This window comes from Eretmochelys imbricata, chromosome 1 (genome assembly GCF_965152235.1).
Source record: "Eretmochelys imbricata isolate rEreImb1 chromosome 1, rEreImb1.hap1, whole genome shotgun sequence".
Classification (NCBI taxonomy): Eukaryota; Metazoa; Chordata; order Testudines; family Cheloniidae; genus Eretmochelys; species Eretmochelys imbricata.
The window spans coordinates 248,421,064-248,439,312 of NC_135572.1; the positions used below are offsets into that span (position 1 = coordinate 248,421,064).

General features: G+C 48.9%; 3 protein-coding genes across 3 annotated transcripts in view; 2 read left to right on the forward strand and 1 right to left on the reverse strand.

The window, feature by feature from the left end:
• The window catches only part of HDHD5 (haloacid dehalogenase like hydrolase domain containing 5), a 31,516-nt gene extending 26,438 nt beyond the window's left edge, over window positions 1–5,078 (forward strand). The window contains exon 8 of the mRNA XM_077827221.1: window positions 4,799–5,078. Coding sequence (XP_077683347.1) covers window positions 4,799–4,805 — 7 coding nt within the window. The 3' untranslated portion in view covers window positions 4,806–5,078. The remainder of the gene's footprint in view (window positions 1–4,798) is intronic.
• On the forward strand, window positions 455–3,439 carry TMEM121B (transmembrane protein 121B). Its single transcript, XM_077806845.1, has 2 exons — window positions 455–483; window positions 1,783–3,439. Exons 1-2 carry the CDS (start codon window positions 455–457, stop codon window positions 3,437–3,439), a joined length of 1,686 nt encoding a protein of 561 aa, XP_077662971.1.
• A 3,633-nt stretch (window positions 5,079–8,711) lies between the features above and the next one.
• The window catches only part of IL17RA (interleukin 17 receptor A), a 44,335-nt gene continuing 34,797 nt past the window's right edge, over window positions 8,712–18,249 (reverse strand). Inside the window, exons 8-13 of the mRNA XM_077827274.1 lie at window positions 17,786–17,872; window positions 17,282–17,360; window positions 17,170–17,184; window positions 15,204–15,305; window positions 14,245–14,274; window positions 8,712–13,443 (exon numbers count right to left, since the gene is read on the reverse strand). Coding sequence (XP_077683400.1) covers window positions 11,924–13,443; window positions 14,245–14,274; window positions 15,204–15,305; window positions 17,170–17,184; window positions 17,282–17,360; window positions 17,786–17,872 — 1,833 coding nt within the window. The 3' untranslated portion in view covers window positions 8,712–11,923. The remainder of the gene's footprint in view (window positions 13,444–14,244; window positions 14,275–15,203; window positions 15,306–17,169; window positions 17,185–17,281; window positions 17,361–17,785; window positions 17,873–18,249) is intronic.

Below are 18,249 nucleotides of genomic sequence, written 5' to 3' on the forward strand. Positions count from 1 at the left end.
GGGAGCCTCCCTCAACCATTGCGGTTTGTGAGATGGTCCTCTTGCATCTGTGGGTCCAGATGAGTCTCATGCTGGCTAAGTAGCATTTCCTCTTTGTTCGTCTAGATAAAGACATTCGTAGTACTATACTTGCCAGTCTAACGGGACCAAAAATAGCCCTGCGAGGACAGACGAAAAGGAAGACAGAAAACTGATGAAGAGTATCAGCTCACTGCACCTTCAGAGGTTACAGAGAAACTGAGCGGTGCTTGGGGACACTCCCCACCCCCTTTACCCTGGGCAGCCTCGTGGAGGGGTGAGGGGCCCAATGACCACTGCAGGCCAGAAGATTCCACAGGAGGAGGCATCAATCCCCATAAGTGTGACTATGCAGTGACTACTCAAAGAAAATGCATACATTTTAGCCTAATCAGCTCAAAACAGAGCATGGTGGGAGGGGCAAAATGTGGTGTGCATGACCTGCTCACTTTCTGAGCAGAAAAAGTGAGTTTGGCCCTCATTTAAGGAAGCTTGAGCTGGGTGAAATCCTTTTATTGTGTGTCTTCAAACGAAATGTTGCAGCTGTCGTGTAGGGAGGAGAAACTAGGGTAACCCCACTACTTACTTGAGAAATAGGGCGTGTACTTGACTCACTTCTTTCTGTAACCACTACACCACTGCCTGGCAGCTCTAAGGTGCCCTCTTTTTCCCTTCACCTATGAGAAAAAGCTGCTGGAGTGGGTCCTTGCTCCGGACAGATTTCAATGTGCTTGTGGGCTATACAAGTAATTTAAGACAAGCTTGTCATGTGGTTGCCCTGACAGTTATACCAATATTTGCAGTGATATGTTCAAGGCGCCAATCCTTTGTACAGCAGAACAGGGCTGGGGACCAGGTCATATCCCTGCTTCAACCCAGCCCTAGTGTCAAACCTAAACCAAAGCTCAACAATTGGTTCAAGCTCTTTTACTGACATGGCTGATGTTGCGTTACCATCTTTGGTCACAACACAAATTATCTCAAAGCACTAGAAAGCTTCCAGCATAAGGCAGCTGCCCTTGGGCTAAGGGTTTCTTGGGCAAAAACAAAAATGCAGAATGTTGGTGCAAAAGTTGTGATCGAAAGCATCTGTGCTCCTAGAAAAACTGTGGCAATAGTAGATGGACTTCATCCATCGGACGTGAACTATCATCAAATGAGCACAGCTACCTTAAGGAGACTTGGTTTAACAGCCTCAGCCAGGAAGGATCTGCATTGGGTCTGGCACCAAAAGAAGGCGAAATGATTTACAAAAGCATAGATTTATCAATCCTGTGTACTTCCGACCCTCTTACATGGATCTGAAACATGGATGTTGCTTAAACAATATAGCAGGAGGTATTTCATATGCATTGCCAGCAGTGACTACTGGCTATAAGGTGGTTTGACTTTCTTTATCAGTAATAGGGATGTAGCATTGAGCACTGGCCTCGAGAGGCTTGAAGTCCTGCTTAGCCACCACCAGCTGGCCCTTTTTGGTCAGTTGCCCGCCTTGGACCAAGGGGAGAAATGTGCAGCGTTTGTGGTCCCAGCAAGCCCGGTGGGGGGGTTCCTCTCCCCGGGGGCTCAGGCACTGACCCTGGGCTCAGCACACACTTCTGGTCCGGGGGGCCGGGCCCAGGCTCCCGGCTGTACAGCCTCTCTCCGCACCAGCCCACCCCCCCGAGCTGCCGGAGAGGCTCAGTCTTGCTTCAGCTTCCCCGCCACTCACTCGGGGAGTCTCCTCGTTCCACCTCTCCCCGCCCCCCGCGTGCCCCCTGGCAGCTCCCCGCCTCTCTCGCGCGTGGAGCCGCCGCCGCCGCCGCCGCCGCGTTCTCCGGAGTCCGCTTCTCGCCCGTGGAGCCGCTCCGGGACTGCGGCGGATCCAGGCCGGGTCTCCGCTCTCGCTGTCCCCCGTCAGCCGCTGTCCCCAACCCTCGGTGCCGCCGGCCGGGGCTGGGCGCGGCCGGGGCCCGGGCCCCTAGCTCTGGGGCCGGGGAGGACAATGCACCGAGCTGTCTCCAACCAGCGCTCGGGTTCCTCCTCCTCCTCCTCCTCCGGCTCCTTCCAGCCGCCGCCGCCCCCTGCTCACCCCGCCGCCGACCTGCAGCCCCTCTTCCTGGGCGGCCGCAGCCGGCGCGTGTCGGGCTCCAGCTCGGGCTCTGCCCGGGCCCGCAGCAGCAGCAGCAGCAGCGGGGGCGAGGAGGAGGAGGAGAGCATCAGCAAACCCCTGGTGCCGGCCCCGGCCGCGCCGGCCCCCGCCGCCTCCTCCCCGGCCTCCAGCAGCAGCAGCTCGGGCTGCAGCATGACGGCGGGGGAGCTGTACGGGGGCGCGGGCCCGGCCGGGGGGGCGGCGGCGGCCACCGCCGGAGGGCTGCTGTGGCCGGGCGGGGGCTCCGGCGGGTCGCGCTGGGGCTACAAGGCGCTGTCCCTGGTGCTGCTGCTGGGGCAGGGCGCGCTGCTAGACCTTTACCTGATCGCCGTCACCGACCTCTACTGGTGCAGCTGGATCGCCACCGACCTGGTGCTGGCCGCCGGCTGGGGCATCTTCTTCTGCCGCAACAGCCGGGCCCGGCGCCGGGAGCGCCCCCCGCCGGGTCACCCTCCGCCCCCGCCGCTGCACCCGCTGCTGCTGCACCCCCCGCACGGCGGCCGGGGCGCGGGCCGGGCTGGGGGCCCCCTGCGGGGCGGGGACTTCGCCTACGCGCACCTGGCCTGGCTGATCTACTCCATCGCCTTCACCCCCAAGGCGGCGCTGATCCTGGGCACCTCCATCCTGGAGCTGATCGAGCTGCGCCTGCCGCTGGGCATCACCGGCTTCCGCGTCACCCTGGCGCTCTCCGCCCCGCTGCTCTACTGCCTGCTGCGGGCCATCGGCCCCGACGGCGCCGGCCAGCTGCTGCTGCCGGCCCAGCCCCCACCCCAGCACCGCGCCGCCGCCGCCTTCCTGGCCACCTGCCTCGACCTGCTGGACAGCTTCACCCTGCTGGAGCTGGTGCTGCAGCCCGGCCGCCCGGCCCCGCTGCCCGGCCCGCTGCGCTACCTGCTCATCGCCGTCTACTTCCTCTGCCTGGCCTCGCCCGTGCTCTGGCTCTACGAGCTCAGCGCCGCCCGGCCGCCCGGCGCCGCCCGCCTGGCCCTGCACCTGCTGCTGCCCGCCGGGCTGCTGGACGCGCCGCTGCTCGCCCTGCGCTGCCTCCTGCTGCTGCGCTACCAGCAGCCGCTCTCCGTCTTCATGCTCAAGAACCTCTTCTTCCTGGCCTGCCGCGGCCTCGAGGCCATGGAGACCTGCTGCCTGCTCCGCCCCGCCGCCGGGGGCGCCAAGTACAGCGCGGCCCCTGGCCCGGGGCCCGGCGTCGCCCAGCTCAGCCACTGCATCTCCGAGAACGACGTGGGGCCCCACGGCTACGTCAACACCCTGGCGGTCAGCGCCCAGAACTGAACCGGGGCGCGGGGCGGGGAGGCGGTATAGCCCTCCGACTCCTGCGCCGCCCCCGGCCAGGAACCCGGCCCCCTCTGCCCTCCCCGGCCAGGAACCCGGCCCCCTCCTCACCTGCCCCCAGTAGCCCTGCCCCTCCACTAGCCCCCCCCCCCCCCAGGAACCCTGCCCCCTCATCCCACCCCTCTATTCACCTGCCCCCTCCGACCCCACTTTGCCATCTACTCACACCTGACCCTAAGCAATAGGGATGGATAGAGGGCTTAATCTTACCAGACCATAACTCCATCCCTTGCCCTTCATACCCGTACCCCAAGCCCTCTCTTCTACATAACCAGCACTGACCTCTGCACTTACTACCAACCTCCTTGTTTCTGTACCAGTATTATGGGCTGGCCACATAGTGTTGCGGGGAAAGGTTCCCCCCATACCTATCCTTGCCCCCTAAACTCTACCCCTTTCCTAATCTTGGGAGCTCTTTGAGCATTGGCCTGCTAAACCCAGGGTTGTGAGGTCAATCCTTGAGGGGGCCATTTAGGGATCTGGGGCAAAAATTGGGGATTGGTCCTGCTTTGAGCAGGGGGTTGGACTAGATGACCTCCTGAGGTCCCTTCCAACCCTGATATTCTACGAAAGCTCGACTTTCCAGAATGGAGGAGAGAGGGAAATTACACAGCTAAACCTGCCCCCCTGGCTGCCCTCATGAATTCAACCTCCTTGCACAGACAAGGGAGATCCACACGCCTCTGCCTCCTCCCCAGCCTTGGGAGCTGATCTCTTTACTGTTCCCCTGTCTCTGCGAGGCCTCCTAACACCACTGCCTATGGGGACTGGGGAATAAAGAGGGGGATACCCACCTCCCAGAGATCACAGGGTAGAGGGAGGTTCCCCAACCATCCCCTGCCTTATCTACCTACTACTAAACTGGTCAGCTTTTCCGTACCAGTCCTTTGCTCCTGGCCGACAAAGCTGCTCCCCATGCAGCTGAGAGTCACCGAGCAATACTGCCATTACACTAGGGGAAGTTATTCATCTCCCTGGCAGAACTGCTCTGCCTGCTGCTCAGGGTCCCCATATCACTGACACTGCAATTAAGAGCAGGGGAGGGACACTGGTTTTTTTAGTTTAACACTCATTTCTCTTTCCCTTTTCCCTGAACAAATCCATCAGTGGAGTCTACCCAGAGATCATACTTCCTATCCCTGGGGAATAACGCAGAAGCTTTTCCCAGGAAACTACGCTTGTCCTTGCAAGCCTCTGCACCTTTTGTGGTGTCTATTTCCTCCTTTGTGTGCCATATCATGTTTGCATCATGTCCTTCAGTGGCAACGTGGGTTTCATTGTTTCTTCATTATTCCTCAGCACCTAAGCAATGGAGACCAGTGGATTGTTTTCACAGCTCCTGATGATCATGATGGGAGACTTTAGCAGAGACTAAGTGGTGATGACACCTCCTTGCATGCACGTGACCACAAAGAGGAGGTTTGCTTTTAAGCTTGTATCCTGCAAAGGTACCACCTCTGTTTTCCACCCACTGAGGTGAAATGAGGAAGAGACTTGGAACCCCCAATTGGGGGAGTTTCTCTGACTAGGGTGGTGACCAGCAAATTTCAAGGGGAGCCATCCTGGGAGCCACCCTTCCCCTTGTTGAAAATGTCTACCTCTGTGCTTGAATCTTGTTGCATCTTGTGCTGACTTTATGTGCTAAAGAGACAAGTGAGTCTGAAACGGACATGACTCAGGTCCTAAAGCCCCTCCAGATTGAGATGTTTATTTCCGGTGAGAACAGGGTCGCCTGCTTGTTCAAGCAGCATTTGTGTGTTGGGGGGTCTTGTTTTTCTGTGGATATGCATGTTTTAAGGATCAGTGTTTATTTCTTATGTGGACAGTAAGGGCTCCCTCCATTGAGATTAGACAGGCTGGGAAGACTAGCTGTAGGTACATGGACACTCTACCCCTAGAGCTGAGGATGAAGCCTGTGAACTGTTCCCCTCTACCCCAGCAGGGGAACCTCGGTGCTCCTTGGATTGGGCTAGGTGCTGCACTTCATTTAATGTCCAGACATGGAAAGTGAAGTGCTACAATGAGCCCCCTGTGAAAGGGTCCTAGGGTGTATCTCACACACTTTGGTGCAACCTACCATATCACAACAGTGTTCTCCATGTGTGCGAGGGTAGAGGGGTCAACTGTAAAGCACTTGGTCTTGTTGAAATGCAGCTGTCCTTAATTTTTAAAGTTCCATGAACCAGTTTGGCCCAGTTTAGGGCAAGACCTGTTACCTATCTGTAGCTGCCTTTGGAACCAGGGGAACTGAAGTAAGACCAGCCAGGGTTTGAAGGGTAACTTTTCCTCCTCAGAGCTGCTCTTTGATAGGACTGCACTCATGGAGGAAGGGTTAGAATTCCCTGTCCTGCCCAGTTAGAAGAGGGAACAACCACTATCCAAAGCCTATGCCAGACCTATACACCGCCCTTGGGACTTTCCCCATACGTGTACATACATTCCTCCCTTCGACCCTTGGGCTTCAGTGGAAGTCATGGCCCTAGCACCAGAACTTCTGCCAGTACCTCCCTGCTCTCAGAGCAGGGTGGATGTCCTGCTCGCTGAGGCACTGCTATTATACAATGTTTACAGGCTGAGGACTTTTCCCTTTGCTTCCCATGGGTGGAACTGTGTAGTTGCCATTAGGCTCTTCTGTCCCTAGCACCATGGCAGTCCCCAGCTCTGGCTCAGGAAGGGCAGGTCTAAAGTGCTCATCTGTTAGAGCTGCAGCTGCTAGGGGTAATTGGCTTGGGAAGAACAGACAATGGGAGATGTAGCTGCAAAGAACTAGGCTTAATTTTCCCACCAGTGCTTTATTTTTATCTGAGCCCTGAACAGAATGCTTGTTAAGGGCAATGGTGTTAATTCTGGCCCATAGCCTTCTCTTCAGTAACTTTTTATTTGTCTGGACAATCTTGGTGCTGTGAGTGACTGTGATTGTAAAACTAAGTACTGTGGACTTTTCCTCCGTGACCTGAGATATGTCAAGGGGATGCTAGCTTCCTGGCCAAAAGGAAGAATTGGCAGGTGTGCCTGCATGCATGTCGGGACTCCCCCAACAAAATAGGCAATATTAAACAGAAAACTAATATACGCAAAGAACAAACCAACATACCATTCAAACAATAATGAATCAGTACCCTAAACTAAGAGTACTCCACTCCCTGTTGTCAAACAGCCACGTTGTAGAGTAGGCCAACTTACCAAAAAGAGGTGGAGAGAAAAGCTGCCTTACCCAGAACTAAACCTTGCTGTTCTTAAACTTGCATACAAAACTCAAAGAATTTGGCCCCTCTGAGTCACTGGCACATATTCATTCAGCTCAGACAGTAGAAGTCACAGCAGAATTGTTAATATAACCCTGACTTTGATACTACTTCACCTTAGATATCAATTGCAATGGAACTGCTGTTTCAATAGCAAGTGCCTTCCCTCATCTAACAGACACTGGTGTGAAAATGGCATATGGGACATTTAACTAGTCAGTTGACAGGTTTTTTTAAATCTAGTATCAACATGACAAGATTTCATAAGCAGTGCATAACTCTTAAGGTTACATTTGTTCTCTGCTTCACAGTAGAGTTGAGCATACTGAAGAGGTCCAGAATATATATATTTTGCTATAGATGGCTCTGTAGAAGTTTTATTCTCTTTAGTATATGGAGTTGTTCATAGTACCTGCCATTGTGTCCTGATCTCCTCCCACCGCCAATCTAATTAGCAGCAGTTTGGCTAACATGCAGGTTTGGTAGTATATCTGACTTGACGGAAGCACCTTGAAGTCAAAATTGGCAGCTGTATTACCACTTATGAAACAAGACCTAAATATTAAAGCTCTTAAATTTCTTTTCTGTTTACAAGCCTGCCATAGCTTTCTGCAACTCCCCTCTTTTTAAATCCCCCCCACCTTGGTCTGCTGAATGGGTATATTCACAATTTGAAAATTATGCTCCCACCCCACCTTATATGCAGGCCCCCTTCTTTGCCCACATCTAGCCACCCTACTCTAAGTATTGGCTTAAGTGAATAATTTTGCTAAACCACAATCTGCCGTATGAAGATAAAGGCCTCTAAGCATCCACTCTGTCATACACTAGTGAGCAAATTACCCCTGCACCAGAATTCAGCTGGTTAGGAGAGGAGTTGTTCTGTCCAGGCCACTCATTTAAGAGGCTAGCAAACAGTAAGAGGTGACTTAAGAGGGGAAAATGAAAGTAGAGAAAACATATAGCCTGGGGCACTAGGAGGCTTGGCATCCCCACTAACATCAATCTGAGTTTGTATTTTTTAATAAATGAGATTGTTCTTAAAATAAAATTAGACATTTGTGACCAAGTGTGTGTGTTTCCCTTTGAGTTTCTTATCAGTGTAGTGATTTGGGTATTGCAGGGCACGTTCACAAACTAAATGCCAACAGTTTACATTAGAATGTTCAAACTATTTGCCCTCCCTGATTACTTAAAAGCAACAATGGATTTTCTTCAACCTTCACTTCCTCACTCAGAAACAAATAAGAAATTTCAAGCCAAAAGGACAACTACTTGAGAAGGGTATAAGCAAGTCAAGAACCCAGTTCAGGCAGCACTTCTATTCTGAGCTCAGCACATTAAGATATTACTTGAAAAGGACTTACCAAAACAAACAAAAACTAGACAGGTAATTGTGAAATCTTCACAGGCTTACAACGAAACAAAAGCATTAAAAAAGGCACCTCTGGCACCTTACTTTCCGCATCTCTAAGAGCGGTAACACTTATTTCCCCCTCAGTGGTCATAGGGATAAATGATCGTAGAGCATGTTGAGCTCAGTACTATTTATTTGTTTAGCCCCAACCCACACGTTTGGTCCTATACACAACATAAAATGAAGATCGCTCCTGGTCCTGAACATGGTTATTTGCAGGAATTTTTCTCTTTGCTGCTTTGTGGCTGTACAGGCACAGATGGACAGTATAGGATGCTGATGGTCCTACATTCAGCCAACCAAATCCCACAGACAGATTTTGACTGCTGCAGGCAAGTATTTTTGTGAGGAAGGCAACTTTCAAGGAGGGGTTTCCCTCCCTCTCCTTCCTCCCAGGTGGCACCCCTTTTCCTAAACATTTTAGCATTTCATGACTGGCTCAATTTCATACTTCAGTGCTTTGGTTTGAGTTCTAGGGGGAAGTGTCCTGCATAGGTGAAAATCAAATGAAGGGAGGACATTCTAGATCCTTTAATCATTTCAGTGTAAATCTTCTGAAAGTATATTATTCCTTTAATTAAAAAAGAAAATTAGAAAAAAACTAGATACAATCAGTTATAAAAATATATCGTCGCATTGGTTGCATAGTCAGAAGTGGCAATGTGGAGTAATAGCTACTCAAAACTTTCATTTGAAAAGCCAGTGTATAAAGCATATAAAAAGAAAATACTTGAAGTTGTTCAGATATAATAAGCATAGGCTGAAGAAAATCAGTTTGCCATCTCAGGAATGGAAAAATGCTTCACGTAGATGCAAGACCTAAGATTACATCTTGTTGTCCGACACATGTGCAATTAGCAAGGTGGAAAGGCAGCAGTCTTGTATGATCCCAAAAGGGGAGAGGAAAAAAGGCAGTTTGGGTTGGGGGCTTTTACTCCTCAAAAAGGCATTCCCTGGTTGCCTGAGTTAAACAAGCTGCCACAGTGCCTGGGGTAATCTCCAGCTTTATAAATTAGAAAAGTAAACCATCTAGCCCATCCCACAAGGGACAATGCTGGATTGTTCGCTGCACAGTGTTCTCCTAGTTGGTTAAAACCAGTTTTGAAATCTCTCAATTGAGGGAGTTTCCAGCACAACTTGTGGGAGATGACTCCGCAGTCTGCACTACTCGCAAATGTTTCCCAATGTTTAGACTGAATTTCCTTTGTTCAAATTTACGTTAATAGTAGTTACATCTCCAGGGATCATCTTACATTGGTTTCACTCCAGCATCCTTCACTTGTTGGTTATATTCCCCACCCTTGGGCAACGTATGGTCAAGCTATGCTTACTACCAGGGCTGTCAAGTGATTAAAAACATTAACTGAGATTAACTGCAGTTTAAAATCACACTATTAAACAATATCAGAATGCCATTTATGTAAATATTTTTGGGGTTTTAGTATATTTTCAAATATAGGATCAGGGCTGGGGGCTCTGGGCTTCTGTCCTGCTCGGTGCTTCAGCCCCCCTTGCATGGGCAGCACGTGTACCACTGGCTGGGCAAGACTAGCTCTCAGCCCCACCCCTTCTGCCTGAGGCCCCCCTGCCTTTTGCCCTCCTGCCGGAGCTGAGCATTACCCCCCACACCCCCCGCAGCCATCAGCCCAGTCCTGCCCCAGGCTAGCCCACCAGCGCGGGCGGCCACAGCCCCACCCCAGAGCGCCAGGAAGGCAGGTGGAGCATGGCCCCAGCCCACCCAGAGCCAGAGCACGGGTGGCCACACCTCCCTCCAGCCCCAGAGCGCGGGAAGGTGGGCGGCCCCAGCTGGAGCACTGGGGGCTGGAGCTGCATGCAGGGAGCAATGGTAAGCAGAGGGTAGGGCCATGCCTGGCTGTTTGGGGAGGCACAGCCTCCCCCCGCCTATGCAACCCACTGCCCATGCCCCCTCAGGGTGCAGGGCTCCAGCCCTCTTGCTGCCTGGGAAGCTGTGGGCTTGGATTTCTTCAACCCCTCCCCGACTGCCCAGGAAGCTGCAGTCTGGGACTTCTTTAATCCCTCCCCTGTTGCCCATGGAGCTGCAGGCTGACGCTTCTTCAGCTTCCCTGCTATGGGCTTAACGTGTTAATTTTGTTTTCAGTTAATCACAGGCATTACATGTGATTGACAGCCCTGTTTACTACCACATTTTTCTTCCAAACAGTCTTTCAGACCCTTAATTGTGTTTATTGCTTTTCTCACCATCTCTCCAATTTGAAAATCTTCCTGATATTGAGATGCCCAGAAACGAACACAATATCCTGGCTGGTACTATCAGTGCACCAGAAAAAACCCATTTCCTTCCGGATCTATGCGGTGAAGACCGTATGCAGCCCTAAACCCCATTCTTTTTCCTGCTGTAATTGTACTGCAAGCTCCTAGTCCATTTTCTGACCACCAAGCTTACGTTTCTTTTGGTGTCGCTGCTTTTCAAGTGCCTTCCACTCATCATGGGTTGAGGGGAAAGTACCAAAGAGATAAAACTACCCACTTAAAAACGTTCATCCCAATTACTGCTCAGCATCCTGCTACACTGCTTAATGGCCAGGCAGGTATGGCGATGCCAACGTGTGTAATACATTAGAAAATCCCAGCACCCAGGTGGGTCTACTGGGATCTGTCATCACTAGGACCCTATCAGTTTCACGTCTGTGAAAAACATGTCACGGACCGTGAAATCCGCCCTTCCCCGTGAAATCCGATGTTCCCTTGTTCCTAGGAGCGCCCCAGCAAAGGGGGCTCTTCGCTCCAGCTGGGCAGGGGAGGAACAGGACATGTCCATCTCCTCCTGCACAGCTGCTCTGGGGCGAGGGGATGGGAGGAGACTTGTGGAGTTATGTCCACAAGTCTCAGCTGGAGGAGGTTTATGGAGTTGTGTCCGATCTGCCGTGTGCTGTTGGGAGCACCCCAGCAAAGAAGGCTCCTACCTCTGACTGGGCAGAGGACGGACAGTCCAGCTCTGAAGGCAGCACAGAAGTGAGGGTGACAATCCCATGATCTCCCCTACTACAGGTTTGCAACACGGCCCCCTCCCCACTTCCCCCCAAGCCCCTTTTGGGTCGGGACCCCCACAGTTACAACACTGTGAAATTTCAGATTTAAACATCTGAAAATGTGAAATTTACCAATCTTCAAATCCTATGGCCGTGAAATTGACCATAATGGACAGTGAATTTGGTAGGGCCCTAGTCATCACTGGTTGTGATCTGAGGCATAAATTACTTACTACAGCATTTACAATAAAGCTTAGCTAATAAACTCCGATATCAGAATCAGAGTCTTTACCCTCTCCTCCATAACTGTGACTTTAGTCCTCTACAATAAGCTGGAATGATGGTGTGACAGGCATCCTGAGAGATGCAGCCTGATAGACCACAATAATTTGCCTGTAATTAGTTCACAGTGGATTCTACACACAGTAGATTTCTTATGGAGTAACAGATTTAGTACCAATTCCTCCACAGCACATGCAGGGGACTAACATTGCTGTCATCTTCCTCCAATCAGAGACAGATTGGGAGGTAACAGTTGTGCTCTAAGAGGTATAGGTAGGTGGACCATACTGTATGCACTTGGCAAGTCTGCCTCTGGGTAATATGCATCAGTGAGAGATTTCCTACTGATTAGAACCTATGACACTTGTTTTACAAGGATGAGGAGACTGCTTGAAGAAGAGTGCTGAAATTATACACACTACCACCCTGCAGCCCCATTTTTCAAATGGGATGGTCCTGGACAGAGAGTCTAAGAGTCCTCTGCAGAACGACGTGTGTCCATCTCACCCATGTGCTCCCAGACAGATTTCTGCTGAATTTCCTGGAAAAGCAGCTTTTGTTGGAGGCTCTTTAGACTGTCCAAGACCTCTGGAGAGAGATACTGAGGGGGCATCTTGTTTTCCTGTTCTTGGTCCTCCTCTTCCTCTTCCACCACCAGATCATCAGGAGGCAAAGGGGAACATCTGGAGATGTAGCCCTGGTCTGATTGCACTGACTGTCTCTGATCTTTGCATGGGTTATTGAAAACCACCTGCTGCTGCTGCTGCTCTTCAGCATCCTCTTGACAGAGAGATGGCTCAGAAGGAATGACACTTTGCTGGAAAAGAGAGAACATTAACCCCTCCAGCTGCTGCCTCACTTCATTTGGGAGGTGGTTTGCAGATCTCTGGTTGTCTGATGATGGGACATCAAAATCATCATGAAGGATGATGCTGTTCCTCATTGGGACACTAGTCTCCAGCAGAGGGATTCCTTCCATCCAATCCATGTTGGTCAGCACTTGATGACTAGTTGCATTTTTACCTCCTGTAACAGAAATTGGTTCCACTATCTGAACTGGAGGTGCCTCATCCACGGGAATCATCAGGGTCTGGAAAGTTGGATCCCCCTGGGGATTAAGCTGAGGCTGCAGTTTAAAACTTTCACCCTCATCTTCATTCACATGGAGGATAACTGTGCAACAGCCATTGGGATCAGGCTCTTGAACATGCAGCTGCTGTTTCATAATTACCTGTTCATTACCCAGCATTAATTCCTCTGGTATTTCCCTATCCAGAGACTGCAGGTCCTCCTCATCTTCTGAGCATGTGGTCTCTCTCTCAAACCAATCAGGGTGCTTTGTCTGCCATTCCTGGAATGTCTGTACTGCCTCCTTCAACTTCCAGCCATTGGAATTTTCAGCGTAGTTTTCAGCAGTGATCTCCCGGATTTGATGGATCCGCCCTGGTTCGAACTTCTCCATATCCTGGATCAGGAAATAAATGTCCTCAAACCTGTCCATCAGCTGGTACTTGGATGTGACATTGAATGGGTCAGGAATATCCTTATCCTCACTGATGCCCTCAAAATAGCAAACTATATACATGCCAAAACAAGCCGGCTTCTTGAAGTCTGGCAGGATCAAATTCAAGGCTGGCGTGAACATGTCTCCAGTAGGCTGCCATTGATCTTGCTTGAGACACACAGCTGTTCCCTCCTTCCCAAGCATAGCCTGCCATTTGGCCCGGGTGCCCCGAGAACACAAAATGATGATCTTTGAAGATAGTTCTTCCATTTCCTTTTTCTGTCGAGTAAGCCAGGGTAAGGCCCCAATCTCTGAAATCTGATGCTTTTCCAGCAAATCCAGGACTACCTCAGTACCACAGACTGTGATCAAGAACTGGGCAAACTTCAGCACCACATCTACATAGAGTGGGTGGTCAGCAGAGTACACAATCCAAACCTTCCGGGGCCTCAGGGATGGTGGAGTCAGCTGTGGAGGTAACAGCTCTGAAAAAAGGTGAAAAAGTACAATTGTTCATTCCAATAACATTTGCTGAAGCAGTAACAATACAACATGGCAAGATCCAACCTCCATAAAGCCAGAGAGATGGCCCTTTGACATGGCCCCTCCTCCCTCTCCAGATGTTCTACCACAAGCAAAAAAAAAAAAAAAAAAATCAAGCTTAGCTTTAGGACACACAGATGGACAAACGCAGTCACAGCCCATTCTCATTTCATGTGCAGATCCATAGTTTCTAAAGGATTTCATTAGATAAAGCAGCAGCCCCCTGGGGGAAGGCAAAAGCTTCACACCTGGGTTGTTCTCTGTCCAAGGCCACTAGTGCCCCATAAGTCCCTTTTGGTTAAAGAGAACAGCTTTATAGCTGCAGAGCAATATTTTGGTATCAAGAAACATCAATAGCAAATTAATCCTAGTATGGACTCCAAAGGGCAGTTAAGGCAGGTTCCTAGAACGTGCAGCATGAAGGGATTCTCCTACAGCAGGAGTAGGCAAGCTATGGCACGCGAGCTGATTTTCAGCGGCACTCACGCTGCCCGGGTCCTGCCCACTGGTCCAGGGGGCTCTACACTTTAAATGAAGCTTCTTAAACATTTTAAAAATCTTATTTACTTTACATACAATAGTTTAGTTATATATTATAGACTTACAGAAACAGGCCTTCTAAAAACGTTAAAATGTATTACTGGCACGCGAAACCTTAAATTAAAGTGAATAAATGAAGACTCAGCACACCACTTCTGAAAGGTTGCCAACCCCTGTCCTACAGCATTGAAAGTATCTCTTACCATGGCTGCTGTATTTCCTATGCTGGTGGCCTGAAAGAAAAAAAATACATGGTCAAATCTAAAGAAATTTAAATTATGTTTTTAGATTGTGCCCTTCAAAGACCAGAAAGCAAACACCTTACAGTGGGGGATCTCTGATAGCAAACCTAGTGAAAATCAGTGTGTGAAGATTAAGGACTCCACTCCCAAAGTCTCTTCGATAGCCAGCTACACAGTCTGCCTCACTGCATCTCTCCCCTAGAGAGGAGAGGGGCTGCACCTAAAGTCAATCCTCTTCTCCTCTCTGACCCATCAAATTCTCTGCCTAGAGAAGAACATATTTGCCAAACCAGCTCAGACAAAAATGATCATCACAGAGAGTTGTGTTATATCATTGTGACAATTGCCAGAAAACCTGGGTTCTAGTCCCAGCTCTGCCACTTGCTCAGTGTGTCACGTTGGACAAGTCACAATCTTTGTGCCTCACTCTCTCTTTGTAAACTACTCTGATGAAGTGCTACATAAATGCAAAATATTTCAGCAGAACTTGTTTCTACAGACACCTTGAGATCTAGTATCATCAGTAGTTTGGCTAAATAGGAAGTTTCTGTTCTGCAGGGCTCTCACATTTCACAGAACTGGAGAAGCAGATCTGTAGAAACTTAGCTTCAGTCCTATGGGAACACAGAAAATACACAGAATGGAACAGTGAAGCCCCATTTCTTTGGTGTTAGATTCGCCAAGAGTGGAACCCCAGGAGACATAAGAGACTTTCAGTTAACTGGGTGTCTGGAAAAAGTTTGCGTTGCTTTGCATTAGGATGCTGCATGAGCCCTGGAACCCAGGCTGAAGGAAAAGTTAATACTGGCAGTTCCCTGATGGCAGAGCATCACACAAGGATTCAGGGAAGTAAATGAAGAGAAATGAGAGAGCATCACAAGCGTGTCTGAGTCTCACTCCGCAGCTGACATCATCCTTACCTACTTTTCTTCGGGTCATGCAAATAGCACCGGCTATGACTGATCCCACCAGTAAAATGCAGATGCCAGTGATACACCAGTATAGCCACATAATCGGATCATCTGTGGCACAAGAAGAGCAGAATAAGACAAATTTACATGGCCAAGGAGGCTCACCCAGCAACAGAATGCTGCACTGAACACCAGAAGTCAGCTGAACAGCGGCATCCTGTCCCCAAGAGTACTGGGAAGTAGCAGGAAGCAGGAACCCATTAATTCCTCCTTGTAGCACCAAAGTAGCAACACAGCAGTTATGGCTGAGAACGCTTAAACTCCTGTTTTCAGATGCTTAACTTTCTCTCGCTCTTTTGTTTTTTTTTAAACTATTTTGGGATGAAATGTCTCGTGTTTGTTCAGCCCAGAGGCAAATTCTTTTGGAAATTTGGGAAAGATTCCGTTTAGCTGCTTGAGCTATCACTACCTGATAAGAGGGTTTTAAACACTAGAAAAAACAAGCCAAACTGTACACACATATATAAAAATATATGACAAGCTGTGACAGAATGTACCCATGTCCACACCCTACACATGACTAATAATTTTTGTACAAGGCATGTTTAGTAAGGTATCATGTGAAAATTCATAGTTTGCTGATCAGTATTGTCCTGATAAATCATATGTGGCAACAGTCTATGTGATTTTATAAGATTCCATTGTGTGGTGTTAACACCACATGCTCCAGGCAGAAGTTGGCAAATAGGTCTGTCTTGAACAAAGGAATGTGTGCTTTGCTTAATATGCATTTAAGCTGCAAACAGTCATCAAGCAGGAAGGGAAACAAAAGAATCTCCAGCAGGTGAGGAAAAAGCAGCATGAAAACATCCTTTCCCATACACCTTTTGTCTCCTGGTATCCAGCTGGAAATGTTTTTCAAGAGGGGGACTGAAACTATAAAAAGGAAGGACAAACATGTCTCCTGCCCATTCCCAGCACCTGAAGCAACAAAGGAAGCATTTACTAGATTCTGGAAGAAGAGGACCTGACCCAAGAAGTTTGGTCAGTAAGACTGCTGAATGCATGTAGTGAGAAAACTTTGCTTTGAATCTAACATAGTTTGTTAAATTAGGCATCAGTTGCATTTTGTCTTTATTTTTCTTGTAAACATTTTGACTTTTATGCCTCATTACTTGTGCTCATTTAAAATCTCTTCGTAGTGAATAAACTTGTTTTATTGTTTTATCTAATGCAGTGTGTTTTAATTGAATTGTCTGGAAAACTCCATTTGGGGTGGCAAGTTGTGTGCAAATTATTACTTTTAAAGAGATAAGGGACTTTAAATATAACTAATGTCCAGGAGAGGCCTGGGCTCTACAGGACATACATTTCTGGGGGGAAAACCTAAGACTGGGGTGTGTGCTGGGGTCACCATGCAGAATAACCAAGTCTAGTGAGAGGCAGAGTGTAACCCAAGTGTGGCTGGTAGGCTGCAGTTACACACAGACACTCAGTGTGGCTTGTGTGCTGGAAGACTGTGACCTACTTCATCAAGGCATTGTAAGGCACCCAGTGTTGCTGGTCAGGGATGACACAGCTGCTAACTAGTCTGCATTGTGCCCTCGTATGTCACACGCACCTTTTACTGTGTAAATTCAAACTGCCAAGCAAAACAGAAAGTCAGTCATGCTCCCCTGCCCACCCATTGCTTTTCTTTTAAGTGACACACTTCTAAACAAGTAGAAAAGATGCACAGTGTATATATCATATACGAGCTTTCTCTTTTAATACAAAATAAGGCAGCTCTGTTAGATTTCTGCATTCTGGAGTGAACATACCTAAAGCCTGTGTGAGGCAGGGTGACTACTTAGAATAATCCCACACCTTGCATGTACTGTCTCACATGCAAACAAAGTTAGTTTATTATCTGTATTACATATAGAGGAAAATAACCACAAAGGAAGATTTTAAGAGGAATGAGTTATTGTCTTACCTGCAGGATATGTAGCTGCAAAGGAATCAAACATAGATCAGAAAGTTAGATCAAGGCTCAGCTATCACCAATAAAATAATGTAAATCTAATGTAGAGGAAAGGAGTCCTCACTTGGAGCAACTGAGGGACACGGGATGACAGCAGAATGTCTCAGACAGTCAGTGCCACAAATGGTAAAGAATGGTTGAATCTGGAGTTGAAACAAATCAGGAAATCAGAAAACAGTACTGGATGTAACAATAACTTGCTTTACCCTGTCCCCCATTGCAAATTTCGAGACAAAGATTACAATCCAATTTTCTCTCCAAGATGTTAAAGGATTAAGGATTCTGGGACTACTCCATATACACAGACAGGAACTGGCCATTAGGGGTTCCTACAGCTATGTCAGTCCGAGTCTCTCTCAGGAGTGATTAGTATTGTGAAAATGATGTAAGGACGAACCACTGTCAATAGAGAATTCATTTATGTGTATGATATTCTTTCAGAAGTATACATAATTTTTCCTGGGGATTAGTCATGGACAGAGCTCCATGTTGTACAAACAACCGAATATTCAGAGATTGTTCACTGTTTCCCCTCTCCTCCCTTGAGTGAAAAGAATTGAGATCCTACCTGTATTTTGTATCTGCAACAGGCTTTTAAGTTTTTCTCGATTTTGACAGTGACATTCACACGGTTCTGCTGTCCACTCTGCAGAGACTAACAGACAAAAGGATTACAAGGGAAGGCAGAAGAAAATGGCATAAAGATCTGAAGAAGGGAGGGAAAATGAGGATGAGAACAGTGGGAGTATGTGGGTCACAAGAGCTTATGGTGATAGGCACAGGGAGAGTTTATAATAGACTTTAATAGGAGCTGATAGCAGCCCTACAGAATAATAATATAGTGAGGGTCCCACAGCAACAAGCAGTGGGACATACATGTTATAATTAAGGCTACGATTTAGTCACGGAGGTCACAGAATCTGTAACTTCCAAAGACCTCTGTGACTTCAGCACCGTCGGCTGGGAGCTGCAAGGTCCTGCAGCCTCCCACAGCAGCAGGGAGCTATGAGATACCCCTGCCACCTGAGGAAG